The sequence below is a fragment of the Rhinatrema bivittatum genome, chromosome 4 (assembly GCF_901001135.1).
Source record: "Rhinatrema bivittatum chromosome 4, aRhiBiv1.1, whole genome shotgun sequence".
In the NCBI taxonomy this organism is placed as follows: domain Eukaryota; kingdom Metazoa; phylum Chordata; class Amphibia; order Gymnophiona; family Rhinatrematidae; genus Rhinatrema; species Rhinatrema bivittatum.
In genome coordinates this window covers 304912603-304933773 of record NC_042618.1, presented here as the reverse complement: position 1 = coordinate 304933773, position 21171 = coordinate 304912603, and the positions used below count along the sequence as shown (strand labels likewise).

General features: G+C 41.6%; 1 protein-coding gene across 1 annotated transcript in view; it reads right to left on the bottom strand.

The window, feature by feature from the left end:
* DNAH9 (dynein axonemal heavy chain 9) overlaps positions 1-21171 on the bottom strand; it is a 1128006-nt gene that overhangs the window by 366825 nt on the left and 740010 nt on the right. The window contains exons 52-53 of the mRNA XM_029600235.1: positions 15068-15256; positions 8343-8578 (exon numbers count right to left, since the gene is read on the bottom strand). Of these exons, the coding sequence (XP_029456095.1) occupies positions 8343-8578; positions 15068-15256 (425 nt within the window). The remainder of the gene's footprint in view (positions 1-8342; positions 8579-15067; positions 15257-21171) is intronic.

Genomic DNA, 21171 nt, shown 5'->3' with positions numbered 1-21171 from the left:
AAGTGTCAAACTTCCTCCCCTGCCGTTGAAGCAGAGAGCTATGCTGGCTTTGTATTGAAAGTGAAATATCAGACTTGCTCCCCTGCCGTTGAAGCAGAGGGCTATGCTGGATATGCGTGAAGTGTCAAACTTCCTCCCCTGCCGTTGAAGCAGAGAGCTATGCTGGCTTTGTATTGAAAGTGAAATATCAGACTTGCTCCCCTGCCATTGAAGCAGAGGGCTATGCTGGATATGCGTGAATTGTCAAAATGTCCTCCCCTGCCGTTGAAGCAGAGAGCTATGCTGGATATGTGTGAAGGGTCAAACTTCCTCCCCTACCGTTGAAGCAGACAGCTATGCTGGATTTGCGTTGAAAATGAAGTATCAGGTATTTTTGGTTTGGGGTAGGAACCGCCGTAACAAGCAAGCTACTCCCCTGCTTTTATGTGGTTGCAAATCCTGGTCCAGCAATTCTTCCGACTGTAGATAGCTCACTATTCCTTCTTTTAACAGTGACTCCATAACTTTTCCCACCACCGATGAGGCTAACTGGTCTGTAATTACAAGCCTCTTCTCTGTTTCCACTCTTGTGAAGCGGGATCACCACCGCTCTTCTCCAGTCACTCGGCACCACTCTCATTTCTAGGGATCTATTGAAGAGGTCACACAGCGGACCCGCCAGCACATCTCTGAGCTCCCTCAGTATCCTGGGATGAACCTCATCAGGCCCCCATGGCTTTGTCCACTTTTCAGTTCCTCAGCTCTTCCCAAACATTCTCTACTGTAGATGGAGTTAGATCTACTCCATTCCCCTCTAGTTTGTTAACTAGCGAAGGTCCTTCTTTAGTGAACACAGAACTGAAGTATTTGTTTAATATTTCTGCCATTTCTTCGTCTCTCTCCACACATTGATCCTTTTCACCTTTCACTTTCACTATACCACTTTGAACTTTTCTCCTTTCACTGATGTATCTGAAAAATGTTTTGTCACCTCTCTTAATATCTTTGGCAATCCTTTCTTCCGCTTGACTTTTTGCCATCTTCATTACTTTCTTTGTCTCCCTCAGTGCTACCAGATATTCTTCTTTGTGCTCCTCCTCTTGGGATCCTTTATATTTCTTGAACGCTGTTCTTTTAGCCTTTATTTTGTCAGCCACCTCCTTGGAGAACCAGATAGGTTTAAATTTTCTTTTGCTTTTCTTTACTTTTCTAACATATAGATTAGTTGCCTTGGTAATTGCTCCTTTTAGTTTGGTCCACTGTTCCACATCTCTCTCGTTCTCCCAGCCTACTAGTTCTTCCTCCAGGTACTGCACTAACCACATCCTCTGGCAAAAAATTCCAGAGCTTAACTGTATGTTGAGTGACAAAGAATTTTTTCTGATTAGTCTTAAATGTGCTACTTGCTAACTTCTTGGAGTGCCCCGTAGTCCTTCTATTGTCTGAAAGTGTAAATAACTGAATCACATCTACTCATTCAAGACATCTCATGATTTTAAAGACTTCTAGCATATCCCCCTCAGCCGTCTCTTCTCCAAGCTGAACAGCCCTAGCCTCTTCAGCCTTTCCTCATAGGGGAGCTGTTCCATCCCCTTTATCATTTTGGTTGCCCTTCTCTGTACCGTCTCCATCGCATCTATATATTTTTTGAGATGCGGCGACCAGAATTGTACACAGTATTCAAGATTCAGTCTCACCATGGAGTGATACAGAGGCATTATAACATTTTCCATTTTATTAACCATTCCCTTCCTAATAATTCCTAACATTCTGTTTTCTTTTTTGACTGCTGCAGCACATTGAGCTGATGATTTCAAAGTATTATCCACTATGATGCCTAGAACTTTTTCCTGGGTGGTAGCCTCAAATATGTAACCTAACATCGTGTAACTACAGCAAGGGTTATTTTTCCCTATATGCAATTTGATAACCTCAATCGTCGTATTCCTTTCCAGATCATTTATAAATATATTGAAAAGCACTGGTCCAAGTACAGATCCCTGAGGCACTCCACTGTTTACCCTTTTCCACTGAGAAAATTGACCATTTAATCCTACTCTCTGTTTCCTGTCTTTTAACCAGTTTGTAATCCACGAAAGGACATCGCCTCCTATCCCACGACTTTTTAGTTTTCTTTGAAGCCTCTCATGAGGGACTTTGACAAACGCCTTCTGAAAATCCAAATACACTACATCTACTGATTCTCCTTTATCCACATGTTTATTAACCCCTTCAAAAAAAATGAAGCAGATTTGTTAGGCAAGACTTCTCTTGGGTAAATCCATGTTGACTGTGTTCCATTAAACCATGTCTTTCTATATGCTCTATGATTTTGATCTTTAGAATAGTTTCCAGTATTTTTCACGGTACTGAAGTCAGGCTCACTGGTCTATAGTTTCCAGGATCGCCTCTGGAGCCCTTTTTAAATATTGGGGTTATATAGGATAGTTACATAGGATAGTGGCTAATTAGCAGGGGCTTCTGAAAAACGTACATATATTTGATCAAAAATTAAATTAAAAGGGTAAACCTCATGAATTTTTAACTACCAAAGAGTTATCTAAAATTATCTGCTTCTAACAGCTGCTGTAAATTGCCAGTTGTGTGGGCTTGGGTACCCAGGTTGTGAGATCTGTCGCAAAATGTTCCTGGGGATTCCATGAATGTGTAGTGCTATGTAAGCTCTTTGGAGCAAGGATGTTCAGAGCCTCCTGCTCCCATTAGCTACACTCTGTGCTTCCTACACCTTCTCCAGTTACCTCTCCCCACTCCCAGTCCCCACAGAACCTAATCTGCATGTAAGAACATAAGATTTGCCATACTGGGTCAGATCAAGGTCCATCAAGCCCAGTATCCTGTTTCCAATAGTGGCCAATCCAAGTTACAAGTACTTGGAAGGATCCCAAAGGGTAGATTAGATTCCATTCTGCTTATCCCAGGGATAAACAGTGAATTTCAGTGACTACAACTTAATAATGGTTTATGGACTTTTCCTTCAGGAACTTGTCAAAACCTTTTTTTTAAATACAACTTTCACCACATCTTCTGGCAATTAATTCCAGAACTTAAATAAGTGTTGAATAAAAAAAAATATTTTCTCTTATTAGTTTTAAATGTCCCGCTGGTCACCTACTTCACAGGAGTACCAGCACAGATTTCAGGTGCCCTAAAAGTAAGGAGGAGCTTAGATTGGTGGACTCAGCCAGCCAGGTTTCTAAAGGAGTAGCAATTCAAACCCCCCGATTGGATTGTTTTTACTATGGATGCCAGCCTGAAAGGATCGAGGACCCATTCCCAAGGCCAGATGGCTCAAGGACGGTGGTCAAAGTGAAAAACACAGTGGACAATAAACAGGTTAGAAACAAGGGCTGTCTGGTTAGCCCTTCAGCATTTCTTCCCATTAGTGAACAACAGGGCAGTCAGGATAACGTCAGACAAAGTTATAGCATTGTAAATTGAAAACAAGGGGGGGCACCTGAAATTGGGTGCTAGAGCAGGAGGCAGCCCAGTTGTTCAAATGGGCAGAAGAGAACCTGCTAATGCTCTCGTCAGCCCATATAGCAGGCAAGGAAAATCATCAGGCTGATTTCCTCAACAGGGAAAGGCTGTATCCTGGGGTTTGGAAGCTCAGTTCAGGGGACTTTCAGTTCATCATTGATCACGGGGAAGGGCTTAATCTGTCAGCTGTGAGAGAGAGGAATTTCCTTACATAACGACTGGTCTAGCAGGACTCAAGAAAAGAAAATTATCAGGTAAGCATAATTTAACCATATCATCATGTAACTACAGTGTGGGTTACCTTTCCCCATGTGCATCACTATGCACTTGTCCACATTAAATTTTATCTGCCATATGAATACCCAGTCTTCCAGTCTCACAAGATCCTCCTGCAATTTTTCACAATCCACTTGTGATTTAACAACTCAGAATAATTTTGTGTCATCTGCAAAATTTGATCATCTCACTTATTCCTCTTTCCAGATCATGTACAAATATATATTAAAAAGCACCAGTCCTAGTACAGATCCCAGAGGTTTACCCTTCTCGACTGAGAAAACCGACCATTCAATCCTACTCTCTGTTTCCTATCTTTTAACCAGTTTGCAATCCACAACAGGACATTCTCTTCTATACCATAATAGTTTAATTTTCTCAGGAGTTTCTCAAGGGGCATTTTGTCAAACACTTTCTAAAAATCAAAATACACTACATCCACCGGCTCACCATTGTCAAAAAAAATGTAGCAGACTGATGAAGCAAGATTTCCCTTGGGTAAATCCATGTTGGCTGTGTCACATTAAACCATGTCTTTCTATATTTTCTGTATTTTGTTCTTTGGAATGGTTTCTATGATTTTTCACTGCACGAAAATCAGGCTCACTGTAAGAACCAGGGACCCTAGATTTCAACTCTCAAGAATTTCTGAGATCAGGCAATCCCCTCAAAGTCAGCAGAAAACTGGTAAAAAAAAAAAACAAAAAAAAAACAGTCTACTACTATATCTGGAGAGAGGAAATTTCCAAGTCAATGAAATAAAGTGCATTGAGCATGTTTGATGCAAGTCCTTACTGAGGTGAAGAGCTGATAGGAAAGAAAGAAAAAAAAGTATATACAAATAGAGGATGAAATTTAACCTATGCCAGGATGAAACTCTCAACACTTATGTTACAGAAGGTATTAAAACAAAAGACAATCCTGCTCCCTGCTCAGGAATTAGAAATAACAATAACTATAAGGGCCCAGAAAATTCTTCCCATGCTTCTCCAGTGATAACAGCCACTATGGCAACATCAGAGCTTTGGAAGATGCTTGTATGTGGTAGGGGTGTGCATTCGTCTTGAACGCATATGTAAAACGCAACTTATTTTTTTTTTTAACTTAAAAAAGTGATGAGGCGCAACGATCGCGATTTCCAACTTATTCAACATAGCTATGTTGAATAAGTTGGAAATCGCGATCGTTGATCCTAAATAAACACTTAAACCCCCCACCCTCCTGACCCCCCCAAGACTTACCAAAACTCCCTGGTGGTCCAACGGGGGGTCCGGGAGCGGAGGCGCGGTGGACCACGTGACGTCCGCGTCACGTCGGAGTGACGCGGACGTCACGTGGTCCACCGCGCCTCCGCTCCGGGACCCCTCGTTGGACCCAACCGGAACTTTTGGCCAGCTTGGGGGGGGGGTCAGGAGGCCCCCCCAAGCTGGCCAAAAGTTCCGGTTGGGTCCAACGGGGGACCCGGAGCGGAGGCGCGGTGAATCACGTGACGACCGCGTCACTCCGACGTGACGCCGACGTCACGTGCTCCTCGCAAAGGAATACAGGAATGGCTTCCTGACTCCCCACTGGACCACCAGGGAGTTTTGGTAAGTCTTGGGGGGGGATTAAGGAGGGTGAGAGGTTTAAATTTTTATTTAGGGAACCGGTGCACGTATGGACATAGCCTCAACTTATGGAATTCTACATATGTCCATATTGACCGAAATTGACCCTCACCTTCGACTTATGGACTTATGAACATCCCTAGTATGTGGCTGCTGTGCCTCCCAGAGCATACGTTACACATTAAAGCAGTTCAGATCTTCAGAGGGATAGCAGCTGTGGTGTATCAAAAACAACACGAGGCAGGTCCTCATTCATGAAGCATTTCCCCCCATAAACACAGAATGGGAGAAAAGCCTTCATAAATCCAGCCCTAAAATGGTTAGCCTATAAAGTGCAACCTGCCTCCTGTCATTTTTACTACATTAATGCAGTGTTTCTCAGCCTTTTGTATGCCAGGGACCTGCTAACTACTTTTTTTAAAATGATATGAACTGTTTGCAGTGCTGATGAGTGTGAAGGGAAAAAGAGGTCCCCCAGAAAATTATACAGTGGGTATGAAGGGGGAGGGAGAGGGAGGGAAGGATATACTCTCTCCCCCATCTGGTCTTCAGTCTCATGGATCTGCCCTGTAGGTGATCTTTGTCATTTAAAGAAGTTAACTAGTCAGTTAAAAAAAATTTTTTTGTTTTTTTAAGTAGTTATTTAAAAATCCACCCCTTCCTTCTCCCGTCCAGCCAGCTAACCAGCTCCCTCCCCCTCCCAGCCAGCTATCAGTTATTCAAAGAAAGAATGCATCCTTCTTTTTCCCTCCCTGGTCAGTTCAGCCACAAGTTGATCATTTAAAAAAAAAAAAAAGAAAAGAAAAACATCCCTCTCACTTTTTCTCCCGCCCTCAGTCAGTCACCAGCTCCTTGTTAAAAAAAAAATGCTAAATCCCTCCCTCGCCCCCCAAAATCGAGCTTGCAACATTACTATAAATATCTCTGCCCTTTGGACTATATTTTCTAGTTGGGGCCGGTCCCAAGCCTTAATCTCTGAGAGGGGACCAACTGCAGCCTGACGGTTAATGAGCTGATGTGAGACCGAGTCAGCATCTGCTCTGTTCTCAAGCCCTGTGGTTGTCCCATCCCTTCCCGACTTCGGTACAGGAGAAGAGGCCAGAACAGAGCAAACGCTAACTCAGTCTCACGCTGGCTCATTAACAATCAGCTGCAGCTGCTCGCCTCCCAGAGATGAAGACCTCAGGACCTGCCCCAGCTGTGAAAAAATAGTCTGAACAGCAGGGCAGGGAGAGAGTTAGGAAAAGTATCTTCTGGCTGTGGTGCAGGATTCAGTTCAGCATGTACGGGTACAGGGCAGGTCTTACTCCTGATCCTCCTGACAGGAAGAAATGCTGCTGAGGGTAAGTGCTGGTCCATTGACCAGTGATTGAGAAACACTGCACTAACACAGACTCTTTATTTATTTATTTATTTGATTTATATTCTGCTTTTCGGTGCTTCAAAGCAGATTACATTCAGGTACTGTAAGTATTTTCCTATCCCCAGAGGGCTTACAATCTAAGGACAGCACTCAATGACTTTTTAAGGACAGCACTCAACGACTTTAAAGTACATTTAAAGTTCAATAACATAGCCCGCTATCCTTCAATATCCCCTAAGTCAATCTCCCCTACTTCATGATACAGATGCCCCCTTTATACGATGTTCCCAGATATCTCTGTTCATCTATTCAGGGTATCTACACTGTGTTATCTTGTTTCGTTCATTCTCCTAGTTATGTCATTTCTCATTATTGTTAATTTTTAAACTTCAAACATCATTCAATGTAACTTGTTGTTTTGTATGTAAACCGGAGTGAAGGCAACCCTGCTATACCTCAGTATATAAAAAAAAATGCTAAATAAATAAATAAATAAATAAGTTTGACCATGAGGCAAGGGAGAGTAAAGTGACTTGCCCAATTGCACAGTGGCAAAGGATCAGGATGGGCAACTTGTGTTCTGTCAGCTTATGGTATCTCTAGCTAGTGACAGATGAAATGAGTAGGGAGACACACCTTTGGACCAATGCAATACCATGCGCTCGGGCAGGCGTGCAGTTAAACATGCAACTGGACACGCTAAACTAACGGTCGATGCAATAACAGGATTAGCGCGTCCAAAGCGAGCATCCAAACTCACGCATAGCTAATAGCACTCATCACACGTGAATGCCATGTAGATGAGGTTATTAGCTATTATCCATCCCCCCCACCCTGATGTAGAAAATTGCAGCTTGGCTAATGCACCCTTTTTAACACAGCTAATTTAACACTAGCCCCGGAGCTGGCGTTAAATCAAACCAAGAGTCAAGAACGGGGTTAGCCGAGCGGTGATTTTCTGTCTCCTCTGCAAAAGGCAGCGCTTGTCTGGATTCCCGTTTCTAAAAGAAGAGCAGTAGGGGGCAGCAAAACAATGACCACTGCATCCCTGGGAAAGGCCCTAAGGAAGATGTGTAAAAATAGGTTTAAGAACATAAGTTTGAAACAAGTGTTAAAAGAAAAAGGAACCAAAACAGACTTTTCCTCAAGTACCAGAGACTGTCTTGAGATCAGTTTGGCATAAAGGCAAGCTAAGCAGTTAGCCAAGCTTAAGCAGCTTTAAAAGTAAATCTGCAGGAAGTTAATGAACAGCGGGATAAAACTGATGCTCGTATTGAGCGTCTATATTCCAAACCCACAAAGCCATGTCTCCTGGGCACCCGATGCCAAAGACGCGCTAGGCATGCACAATTTATCTCTAGCGTGCCCTTTTTAGCGCAGTACCTCATTAACATATTGCATGGCGCGCCCAAGAGAGGTGGATGGGCGTACGTTAGAAAGACGTATCCTAGACCTTAATCTGTCCTCACTGCAAGGCAATGTACAAATGCAGTACATCAAGGGGTGCTATGCTGCCAAATACTAGGTCTTATTCTCAGACACTGGCAGCATACATGACAGCCTGTTATCTGCAAAGCTGTAGAGCACTTTTGCCAGCATGCATGACACCATGTTCTTACCCTCGCTGTCCGATCCTGACCACACACAGCTGCTCCCCATACTTTGTCTTGATCCACTTGATGCCCTGAAGCTGGGGGTCAACCATTAGTGGCCAGCGCTCACAGCTGGTCAGGATAGTGGCATTCTCGGTGGACATGCGGTCTGCAGGCAACCCCTCGTTCTGCCAGCCGGCAATGTCAGCATCATCCGTCAGCATGGTCAGAGGATCCAGGGCTGAAGTAACGGGGATAGGCACCTAGTTGGAGTGGGGGGGGGGGGGGGGGGGAAGAGAGAGGTGAGATTAGAAAGCTGCTGCACATTCCAGTCACAAATGAGTACTGTGAACTCACACAGTTTAGCTTAATTACAAATGAGAGAAATTAAGTAAGTTCTCATCTGCATTTTGGTGTAAAGATCGCTTTAGATCCTGGACTTGAAACCTCACTCATGCCTGATGTCTTTACTGAAAAATTAAACAAAAAGCTCACCAAAACATATTGGCAGCATTCTAAACTTGTTCAGTCATCAGAGTAAAGTACATAGAGCATGTGCTACAATAAAACAGAGACTGCAAGAACTATATTATACCAAGGCTATTGTTCAACAGACAATACCACACAAGTCCGTGAGTTAAATGTTATCCATACTCACAACCTTTCCCTTCCTACAAATGTTGTGTCCAAACAGGCAGGAGCAAGGCTGAAGTCTCATTTTTATAATGCTATGACCAGCAATTCAATACATCCTTTTCTATAGGAAAACAGTTTTTATTTTTTTAGGCTTAGAGATCTTGCAGGAGCTATGCAGTGCCATGCAGAGAAAAACTTATTCCACAAACTGCCACAAACAGGTGTGGCAAAATCATCATGGCTTCAATATTTATTATTTTATTTCATATTTCTTATATTTCACTTATATTAGAACATCTATTCCAAGTGGACAGAATAATAAAATATAAAACATCACAAAAAAAATAAGATTACAAATAACTAAAACAAATTCTAAATAAACAAATAATAAAGTAAAATCATATATGAACTAGTCAATGACTAATGGTTTATGGATACTGTAATGAATTAATAGTATTGGTGTTTTAGGGCCTGCAGTGTTGCATTTTCATGCATAGGGTTCTTACTGTTTGAGTGCTGGCATTAAGTGTCATTTTGGTATTGAATGTTTACTATATTGTAATTGTACTTCAGATTATTCATGGCTTTCTGAGGGCCAAGCCCAAACCCAAAACACTTTACAATTGGCCTTTGGACTCAAAGTGTCTTTTTTGCAGGGTTTCCTCATTGTCATTACTGCACTGCATGTAAATATAATATCCATGTTGTAAGCAATATTTTTACATCATAAATCTGTACTTTAAATTTTTTTTCATATAAAATCTATATATAAATGTGTAATTTTTAATTGTATGCGTGCTGAGAGCTGGGGGGGGGGTTGGGTGCAAGGCTGTAAGGTTCGCAGAACGCCTAGTATCCTTGCACTAGCCCTGAGAGAGTGTGCTATGCACAGATGCTTGCCATTTACTTATCTCCCATATTCCCAGGATGCAAATGCTAGGGAAGGTTGGGAAGCAGATGATAGGGTTCCCAGCTTCCTAGAAATATTATTATGGACATTCTTATCTGGGAATTCTGACCTCTGCCTGCCCACCTTCCACAGTATTTCCAGTCATTGAAAGGGACAAACTCCAAGGGGACCCTTGTCACCCCCCTTCCCAGGGTCATCTTGGTGATTTGACCTGTATCATGCTTTGGAGGAGGGGAGAGCACCATCTCAGTCCTCACCTCAAGGCAGCAGATTGGCTTGAACTGCCCTTGAGTGCAGGTTAATGCCTGAACCTCCATTGCACTCGGCACCAAATACAGGTTAATGCCTTAACCCCTAGTACACTTAGCACTGAATGGCGGTGATGTCAGAGCCTCAGGAGCACGTAACACTGGTAAACAAAGTTTTTGTTTCCTTCAGGCTTTTTGGTGTTCCAAATAGATATTTTGATGCTGATCACAAATATTACTTTGAAATTTGTTCATTGCGCAAGGTTTTTGAGAAACAGCCAATTTTGTGTTACAATAATTGTTTCCACGCATAAGTGATGCCAAGATAAAAGAAGGTGTTTTCGTTGGCCCAGAAATCTGAGCTGTGATGAAGGACAGTCACTTTGATGGTCTTCTGCAAGGTACAGAACGTGTTGCATGGACAGCCTTCAAGAATGTCGTTTGTAACTTTCTAGGCAACTATAAGGCAGCAGACTATGTCAAACAGGTTGAAAATCTGCTTCATGCATGCAAATTGATGAAGTGCAACATGTCATTGAAGATACATTTTCTTCATTCCCACTTGGACTTCTTCCCAATCTTGGCACTGTGAGTGACGAACATGGTGAAAGGTTTCATCAAGACATTGTCAAAATGGAGAAACAGTATCAAGACAAGTGGAACCCCTCCATGCTGGGTGACTATTGTTGGACTCTTATCTGCGAAGCATCGGACAGTGATTACAAACGAAAATCTGCGGCAAAACATTTTTTATTTTGTTTTCTGGTGCCAATATTGCCAATATCACTTATGCCGCTACAGATACGTAACAATGCTTAATGTATATCGCACTTTTCTGGCAAACGGTACGTGATACAGAAATAATAAATGCATATTTGTGTTCAGCTTGTTAAAATCTACTTGTTTCACCGAAGGTTGTGGAGGAAACAAAATGTTCCCAGAAATTTGTTTACCAGTGTAATTAAATTTAATTTTAAGGCATTTATAACCAGCTTTTCCTACTTAAAATTTACATCATCATAAGAACATAAGAAATGCCATGCTGGAATAGAGCAAAGGTCCATCAAGCCCAGCCCCATCCCTGACAGTGGCCAATTCAGGTCATAAATATCCAGCAGGAATAAGCAGTGGTTTTCCCAAGTCCACAAGGCTAATAGTGGTTTATGGACTTGTCCTCCAGTAACTAAACCCTTTTCAAAGCCAGTGGGCTAAATGCTTTCACCACCTCCTCTAGCAACAAATTCCGCATTTTAATTGTGCGCTAAGTGAAAAAAATATTTCTCTGATTTGTTTTAAATATTATACCTATTATCCTCATGGAGTGTCCCCTAATCCTAGTAAAAGGTAAATAACATAGTATTATATTAAATGGTATCAGATAAAGTCATAAATGGTCCATCTAGTCTGCCCAGCAAATTGTTTAGGGTAGTAACTGCAGCTCCATGCAGATTACCCCCCATGCTTTATGTTAAGGGTAGTAACTGTTCCATACTGTTCCATGTATGCAGAAATGTTAAATCTAAAGTTAACACAGGTTGCACCCTTTCTTCATTTCCATCCTCTAGCGATCCAGATTTTATTCCATACTCTTATGAATTCCATTACTATTTTTGTCTTCACCATCTCTTCTGGGAGGGAATTCCATGCAGCCACCACCCTTTTTGTGAAGAGGTATTTCTTGATCTTAGACCTGAGAAAACTCCTTTGGAGTTTCATATCATGACCTTTAGCTCTATAGCTTCTTCTCATATGTCTTCCCTATTTATCCGTTCTATCCTAATTATGATTTTATAGACCTCTATCGTATCTCCTCTCCAGGCTGAAGAGCCCTAACCTGTTTAGCCTTTCCTCATAAGGGAGCTGTTCTATCTCCTTTATCATTTTGGTTGCCATTCTCTGCATCTTTTCTGGTTCTGCTATATCTTTTTTGAAATGAGTCAACCAGTAATGCACACAATATTAATACTCAAGGTGTGGTCAATATCACAGACTGATACAGAGGTATTATGATATCTTCTGTTTTATTTTAGATTGTTTTCCTTATAATCCCTAACTTCTATGGGTCCACCTGTTGAAGAAGGGGCACAGTGTCTTCCAGCACAGACTGGTAAACCTACTGAGAAGAAATGTTGATCAAAGCTCTAAGGTAGGTGAACGCGCTCAAATAAAACATTAAATGCAGAGAAATGGGAAAAAAGGGCAACATCTGGAAAATTTTGTACACTAGTCACTTGAGCCAATAAACCCTCAAAACTCTCATGTGTGGAGTCCCCCAAGACTCAATCTTTTCCCCATTTCTTTTTAACATTTTCATCTGTCCGATATGTGACCTCATTCAGGCCTTCAACATTGCCATCTTTTTTGCAGACGGCAATCAATTCTGCAAAAAGATCGGAGCTGACCAATCACCCTCCATTTCAAATCTCATTAATTATCTTTTGTCAGCGGCACAATGGATCAACAATCAGAAACTTAAATTGAACCTCTCTAAATCAGAACTTCTCTGGATTAGCCACCAAGGTCATCCCTTACAGTCACCACCCTACTTGTTAGACACTCTGTTACATTCCAAACAATTAGACAAAGCTTAGTGGTCCTACTTGATTAAAACCTCAGTATGGAAACACATCTCCAAAGTAGTAAAAACCTCATTTATGCACCTGTGTCAGATCCACCAATTATCTAACTACCTAGACAAACACAATCTGACTACATTAATCCATACACTAATCACCAGCAGAATAGACTACTGTAATTCTTTATTGAATGGCTATTCCCTATACAATTCAAAACACCTTCAGCTCCTATAGAACAAAGCCACAAGAATACTAGTAAGAACAATAGCACCTGACCACATAAAATGTAAGGAATCAGCTGATGCAGTGGCTGGCAAACCATGCTGACTCAGCGATTTCAACACATCTTCCTTATCTCTGACCTTTGCACTGAGCGCAGCAAGATTAGCACATCTTAAAGCTCCAGCTTATAATTAACCCCCACTGCCTAAGGACAGGATGCCTGTCTGCCACGTACACAGCTGCAAGCAAAAGACAGACACATATATGGTATAGGCTTCAGCAGCCAATGAAATGATCTGTACGCACCTCCTGAACCAATGATCTAATGACACATCTGTATGCTATGAATGTATGTACAATAAAAGGAGGCCCCCGAGGGTGTTCGGGAGCCTTGCCGAGCCTTGGCCACGAATCCTGCCTGATGTGTCTTCATTGCCGTAACATAAAACCGATTCTATCTCAGCTTCACTAGCTACCAATAGAGAGCAGGATGAAGTTCGAAACACTGCTTCATCAAGTGCATAAAAAATAAATGTCCCATATCACCTCTTGTAACTCCTTTTCCCTTATGCCAAGAGATAACTCAAATCTTCCCAATTAGCTTTACTTTCCACCTTGCTTCTAGTCTCTGCTAGGCTGTTCTGTACTGGGCGTCAGGCCTTTAGCTGATACGTATAAAAATCTGGAACATGCCTCCATTATCCTTACACTTGGAGCCTAGCTATCTCACCTTCAGAAAAATAAATAAAGCATGGCTTTCTACCAGAGTTCTATCAAGCTAGGCGAGAGAACACTGAAGAGATCTCATCTTTGTGTGACTTTCCTCACTCCAAATCACTTTAAATCTTTACTGAGGTCTACTGTGATGTTTGTACGTCTCACTCTACATATGTATAACTGGCCCAAAAACTCTAAACCATCAACAAAACCTCACCTCGAGTTACCAGCTGGCCCTCCTTTAGTAATATAAATAGTTCACTACTATGAAGGCACTTCACGAGTAGCAAAGTACAATTATCGCGGGGTGTGCGGTAAACTACCTATGCGAAGCGGTAAGATAGCGTATGGTGCAATAATTCTAAAATTATCATAACCATGCCCCTTTTTCTTATCGCGAGCATTATCCATACAAGATTATAGCATTTTGATGAATCTAGGGGTAAATTTGTTAAAATGGGGGAATACCTCAAGGAGTCGTTAGCTGAATGGGAAAATCTAGGGGAAGCAGAAAAGCAGTGGGCAAACCTAAAAGGAGATATTATAAGAGAAATTAGCCTGTTAGAGAAGTAAATAGAGGAAAGGAAAAAGAGGCTGTTATGGTTTTCTAAATAAGTAGCTGAAAAGGTAAGGAAAACAGGTTAGTGTTCATAAACTACAAGAAATCGCAGAAAGAGGAAGACAGCACTATTTGGAAAAATTTAGAGCAGACGGGAAAGCAGTCAGGAATGCAAAGAGAGAAATGGAAGCAGATTTGCTTACCTGTAACAGGTATTCTGTAAGGACAGCAGGATATCAGTCCACATATAGGTGGCATCATCTGATGGAGCCCAGTATGGAAATTTGACTTCAGAGTTTCTAAAACCTTGACTGTGTATTACAGAGCATGCCCATGCATGCTAATGTACAATGTATCCTTGCAGGGTCTTTTTCTGAGGAGTCTCTAGTCATGATTTTTGCCTCACTCTCCTGTTTTAGGCCTCTGCTGTGGTATTTTGAAGTAGGATAGTTTGTCCCCCATGATATTGCACCATAGGTATTTATTTATTATCATTTATTTTGGTTGCTATGGCCTTGTTTTCCTTGAGCACACCTTCTAACCCTCGGCAGATAAAATATAAACATTGGCAATGAACAATATTTAACATAAATATAACAGTACCAACAAACATTAAACCAGACACAATCAATAATTCACATCAAAAACATAAATAATAGCAAAACAAACATCGCTGAATATGGGCGATTCCTAAACTCCAGGTACGTTCAGTGCTGAATGTGGATGATGCAAAAATCCTAGACGAACTCAGAAGCAATAGCAGGGTAATCAGCCATAAAACAGGAAGTGAACTGGGAATAGTGCAGATGTACAGCATGCTCCCAGTATGGTAAGAAACAAGTTGGTAATGATGCAATTATAATGTTACAATGGTGTGAGCTTACCTTCAGTTGGCTGAGGTAGGGTTTCCATGTGTTGTCCATCAGGTCCTGCCGATACCGTTTTGTGAAGTAGCCCAGGTAGGAGACAAAAGCTGTAATCAAAAGCACATCCCCACACAAGGTGCTCTCCTGCAGTTTGAAGTTTCCAACAGCTTCAGTCCAGCGTATATTTTCAGAGGCAAGTCCTCCCACCTGTAAATTCCAAAAAGAATCACCTTTAGATGCCTTTTGAACACTGCTCAGTTCCTTAGAAGATTCAGTCCTAGCCTGCTCAGTTTATTAATGAGCCTCCTATGCAGGACAGTTTCAAAAGCTTTGTTGAAATCCAAGTAAACCACATCCAATCCACACCCTTCATCTAATTCTCTAGTCACCCAATTCATGCCCTTTTCTACAGGGGGCCGATATCACCAAAATGCCTTAAGAACATAAGGGCCATGCCAGGTCAGACCAGGGTCCATCAAGCCTAGTATCCCATCTCCAACAGTGGCCAGTCCAGGTTACAAGTACCTGGCAGATCACAATAGCTGATCTATTTTTGTATCTCATTCCCAGGAATAAGCACTGGCTTTCATAAGTCTACCTGGCTAATAACTGTTTATTAGAGATGTGTATCGTGTGATCGATCGTCTTAACGATCGATTTCGGCTGGGGGGGGGAGGGAATCGGATCGTCGCGGTTTTGTTTTTTAAAATATCGTGTAAATCGTAAATCGGGGGAGGGCGGGAAAACCGGCACACTAAAACTTCCCTAAAACCCACCCCGACCCTTTAAAATAAATCCCCCACCCTCCCGAACCCCCCCAAAATGTCTTAAATTACCTGGGGTCTAGTGGGGGGGTCCCGTTGTGATCTTCCACTCTCGGGCCACGAGTGCGTTGATAGAAAATGGCGCCGGCGCTACCTTTGCCCTGTCATATGACAGGGCAAAAGTAGCGCCGGCGCCATTTTGGTTCCTGTCCCCGACATCACGAGCGTAGAAGATTACTCCCGGACCCCCACTGGACCCCCAGGGACTTTTGGCCAGCTTGGGGGGGCCTCCTGACCCCCACAAGACTTGCCAAATGTCCAGTGGGGGTCCGGGAACAACCTCCTGCACTCGAATCGTGTTGCCGTACGGCCGGTGCCATTTTGCCGTACGGCAATATGGCCATATGGCCGGCGCCATTTTGCAAAATGGCCGGCGCCATTTTGGGGGGGTTCGGGAGGTGGGGGATTTATTTTAAAGGGTCGGGGTGGGTTTTAGGGATGTTTTAGTGTGCCGGTTTTCCCGCCCTCCCCTTCCCCCGATTTACGATTTTTGTCGATAAATCGGGGGAATTCCTATTAAATATCGCCTCTAACGATTTTTGACGATTTAAAATATATCGGATGATATTTTAAATCGTCAAAAAACGATTCACATCCCTACTGTTTATGGACTTGTCTAACCCTCTTTTGAGTCCTACTATATTAGTTTCCCTGACTACATCCTCTGGCAACAGATTCCATAGCTTTAATGAGTGCTGAGTGAAAAAAAAGTTTCCCTGATTTGTTTTAAATCTGCTGGTTGCTAGTTTAATCAAGTGTCATCTACTCCTAGAGTTATTTGAAAGGTTAAATAACTGTTCCTATTTACCTGTTCCACCCTACTCATGATTTTATAAATCTCAGTTAAATCTCCTCAGTCATCTCTTTTTCAAACTAAAGAGCCCTAATTTGTTTAGCCTTTCTTCATGAGAGCTTTTCCATCCCCTTTATCATTTTTGACACACTTCTCTGTGCTTTCCCAGTGTTCACTATGTATTTTTTGAGATGGGGTGACCAGAACTGTTCACAATACTCAAAGCATGATTGCATCATAGATCTATACACAGGCATTATGATATTCTCAGTTTTGTTCTCTATTCCTTGCCATATAATTCTTATTTGCCTTTTTGATCACTGCTGCACACTGAGCTGAAGATTTCGAGTATTGTCTACAAGGACTCCGAGGTCTTTTTCCTGCATCACATACCTGTAATTTGGGATTATTTTTCCCTACATGAATTACTTTGCCCTACCCACATTAAATTGCATCTGTCATTTAGATACTGCCTCCTAGTCTCAAAAATTCCTTCTACAGTTCCTCACAATCCTCTGCTGTTTTAACAATGCAGAACAATTGTGCCATCTGCAAATTTGGTTACTTTACTACTTGTTCCTTTCTCCAAATCATTTATAAATATGCTAAATAGCACCAGTCCCAATACAGACCCTTGGAACACTCCATTAATGACCTTTCTTCCATTTGGAAAGCTGACCATTTAGTCCTACCCTCTATTTTCGATCTTTTATCCAGTTACCAATCCACAGTAGGACACTGTCTCTGATCTCATGACCTCTCAATTTTCTGAGGAGTCTCATGAGGGATTTTGTCAAATGCCTTCTGAAAATCTAAAAACACTGGCTCACCTTTAAAAAGGAATCTAATTAAATTGGTAAGGAAAGCATTCCCTTTGCAAATATCATTTTGACTCTCCCCAATTAAACCATGTCTAACTATGGGGATAGTAATTTTATTTTTAAGAATAGCTTCTACCATTTTGCTCAACACCAACATTAGGTTCACCAATCTAGTTTCCTAGATCATCCCTGGAGCCCTTTTGAAAAATTGGCGTCACGTTGGCCACCCTCCAGTCTTCTGATATTGTGGCTGGTTTGTTTTTTTTAACTTATTAATAATGTGATACAATTTAACCAAGATTATCATATGAAACATACAATCATTATAATCAGATAAAGTGCAAAAAGATACATTAAGTCCAAGTGTCCTAGCTTAAAGCACATCACATTACATTTTATAACCTGATAGAAAAAGAAAAATACAGAAAGGAAAATAAAGACGGCAAAAGAAAAAAAAAACCTGACAGTATTTAAGGCCATAAGACAACTCATAAGCCATCCAATCACACATTACTCATACCTAATGCTGGAAATAGGTGCCTGGTGAATGTCCAGGATAACTCAAATTCAATTCGCAGAGCAGCCCACTGTTTTAGTTTGTCTCTGATTATTGGAGGAAGTAAATATAAAAGTTTTTCAGGCCACAATATTTATTTATTTATTTATTTTAATTTTTTTTCTATACCGGCATTCGTGATAATATCACATCAAGCCGGTTTACAGTAAACAATGGGGTGATAATATGTACAATACATATTATAAATGCAGTTACAATAAACATATAATATATTTAGCTACATGCTTTCGAGTGTACTTAACATCTAAGAACTCTATCTGCATGCAATCTGCCATATGCTGGTATGAAAAGCAGTGGAGGAGGCAGAGAAGATTGTATCCCATACTTTAATATAAAAAATTTAGCCAATAATGGTGCTATCCAAATAAATTTAATATATCCTTTAGACAGCCTAAGGCTCAACACATTGATCTTAATAGAAGAAAAGTACCACAATAAGGAGGCTTGATAGCAATGATTTTTCCCTCTGCAGTCAAAACAACCTCCCAGAAATGAAAAAGTTTAATACATAATACAAAGCTGAGTACTCAAGAACCTGTCTCAATACGACACTTAATGCAGGCATCCATATCTAGCTTGCCCATCTCAAATGCCTGAACTGTGTCAATATAACAAAGCTGCAGAAGTTTAAATTGGAACTCTTGATACTTAAAGGTGAATATTTGAAAGCTATGCACTTAAAGGTGAATTTTAAAACCCGATCTGTGCATTAATTAGGGGATGTGCGAATATATCGGGCTTGCGCATGCTGAGAGGATTTTAAACATTGCGAAGACACGCGTATCTCCTGGAGCTTGCACATCTTGAAAGTTTTCAAAAAGGAGCAGAGCGTGGGTGTGGTCTGTGTGGGGGATGGGCATGTAAATACTGCAAGCCAGCATGCACAGAGGCCCCCTGCCTCGTAACTTTATTTCTGCTATAGATGATGTGCAAGTTAAAAAAATAAAGAAAAATAGGCAGAAGTGTGAAGTTTTAAGGACCAAGGCTAACTGGGGGGAGTGACGGCTATCAAACTGTAGGGGGCTGAAGGTCCTATTTCTTGACTGGGGCAAACTGGTAAAACTGGGAATGGTGACAGTATGTGCTCCATTTAAAATTCCCCAACTTATGCAGCAAAAGCGGTATTTGTGCGCACATGCACACGCCCACTTAAAATTTGGTGTACATAAGCATACGGCTTGGTTATTTCGTAACATGTTTGCATATATGAACGCAAGTCACAAAATAGCCGTGACCCTAGGTGTGAGCTGATGTACACTCACATGTGTGCCTGCCTGCATGCTGATTTGAAAGTTACTGTCCCTGGGCCTGATTTTAAAAAGCATTTACATGCATAAAACTGGGTTTTACTTGAGTAAATGCACTCTACTCGAGTAAGCAAGGCTTTGGAAAATTGCTATAATATATGCCATTGAATTGTCCATAGGATTAACTCATATAAGTGCAGTTTACTCGAATAAAATGGCTTTTGAAAAATGCTACAATAGTATGTTACATTTAAGCGCGCAACTCCTTTCAAAATTTCCTCCTTAAAATGTAGCATGTGTGTGCGTAAGTAGCCTCTATTCATGTTCTTTTGTATTTTATTAAAGTAGAAAATATGTGCGTATGTTCACTTTCATATATACATGTGTAAAAAAGGGAAGTGGTCTGGGGCATGCCGGGGCCGAGCTAGCAGATTCAGCCTAAGTAGATATTTTAAAAGACACTAGCACGTTTATATTTTCCAACTTACCCATGTATTTTTACACCTGCTAAATATCTGGTATAAGTTATATTAAATGTGTTTATTTTGTAGTACTGGCAGGGTAGGAGGTCTGGGGAGAGCTCAGGCTGAAGAACCAGGAGGATCGCGGTTATCTGGAGGCAGGGGTGGCTAAAGGCAATCTGCCACCTGAGGTGAGGGATGAGATGGTGCCCCCTCGCTGCACCCCCTGCTCATCCCACCCCCATCCCTCTTTCATGCCGCCAGCCTGGCTTCTGGCATTGTCATCACTCCTCCATGCCGGCGGCCTGGCCTCCAGCGGCAGTGGCGTCATCTCTCCTCCCTCCTCCACACTGCCAGCTTGGCCTCCGGCAGCGTTGGCCATGATCCTCCTCTTTTCTGCCACCGCTGGCCTGGGTTGGCAACCACAGTAGGGGAAGGCAGGGTGAGGCGGATGCCACAGTGACATTCTGAAAGGGGCATTTTTTTTACCACTTCAAATTTCTGCTACCTGAAGTGGCTGCCTCACCCTGCCTCATTACCGAACCACCCTTATCTGGAGGAGAACCGGGCAAAGTGGTGAACTAATTGGTAAACTGGTTAATTTTCTTGCCACATGCATGTCAAAGTAAGAAAATAAAATTGTTCAGCTTACTCGTGTTTATTGGGACTTGCGTAACTCCTAGTTTTCACGTACATATATAAAGCACGTACATATATATAGCACTTTCACACGTACATATATGCACGTTCAATCCATATATTCGGCTGTAAGCCTATGTATGTGTATATGTTTCAAGGAAGAATCACACATTTTATAAAAAGCACGCATATCATATGTGCATTACATGCTGTTTAACTCATATCATCACCTTAGTAAATCCAGCTAATAGATGCTAGAATCTTAATATCTACATTTAACAGTGTTATAGGGTGAAAAGAACCCAGATATTTATCTGATTTGGGGAACACAGTTATTAAAGATGGCTTAGCCTCCAAAGGCATCACCCCTTTGATAAGTAATTAGTATGCATTTCCAAAAAGAGCTAATATTTTCTTTTAAGATTTTATAAAATTCTGATCCTAGTCCACGTAATCACGGTGCCTTTGCCGAGTATAAATTTCCAATAGCAAAGATTATCTCCATTAAAGAAATAGGTTTCTCAAGCATCTGTAATTCTGGGAATGTTACCTGAGGCAAATGCAACCCTGTGAAGAATTAATTTAGATCCCTCTCTGAGAAATGCTTAGTCTAATCCACCTCCCTGTGTTCAGTGACCATCCCGCTATCAGTGTCAGAGTGTTGCAGTTAACGGGTTTCAGATGTTATTGTTAGGGTACCACTAGATTTTGTGTACAAAGGAGCAAGCCAGAAATATACCTTCCTTCCTCTCAGGTTGCC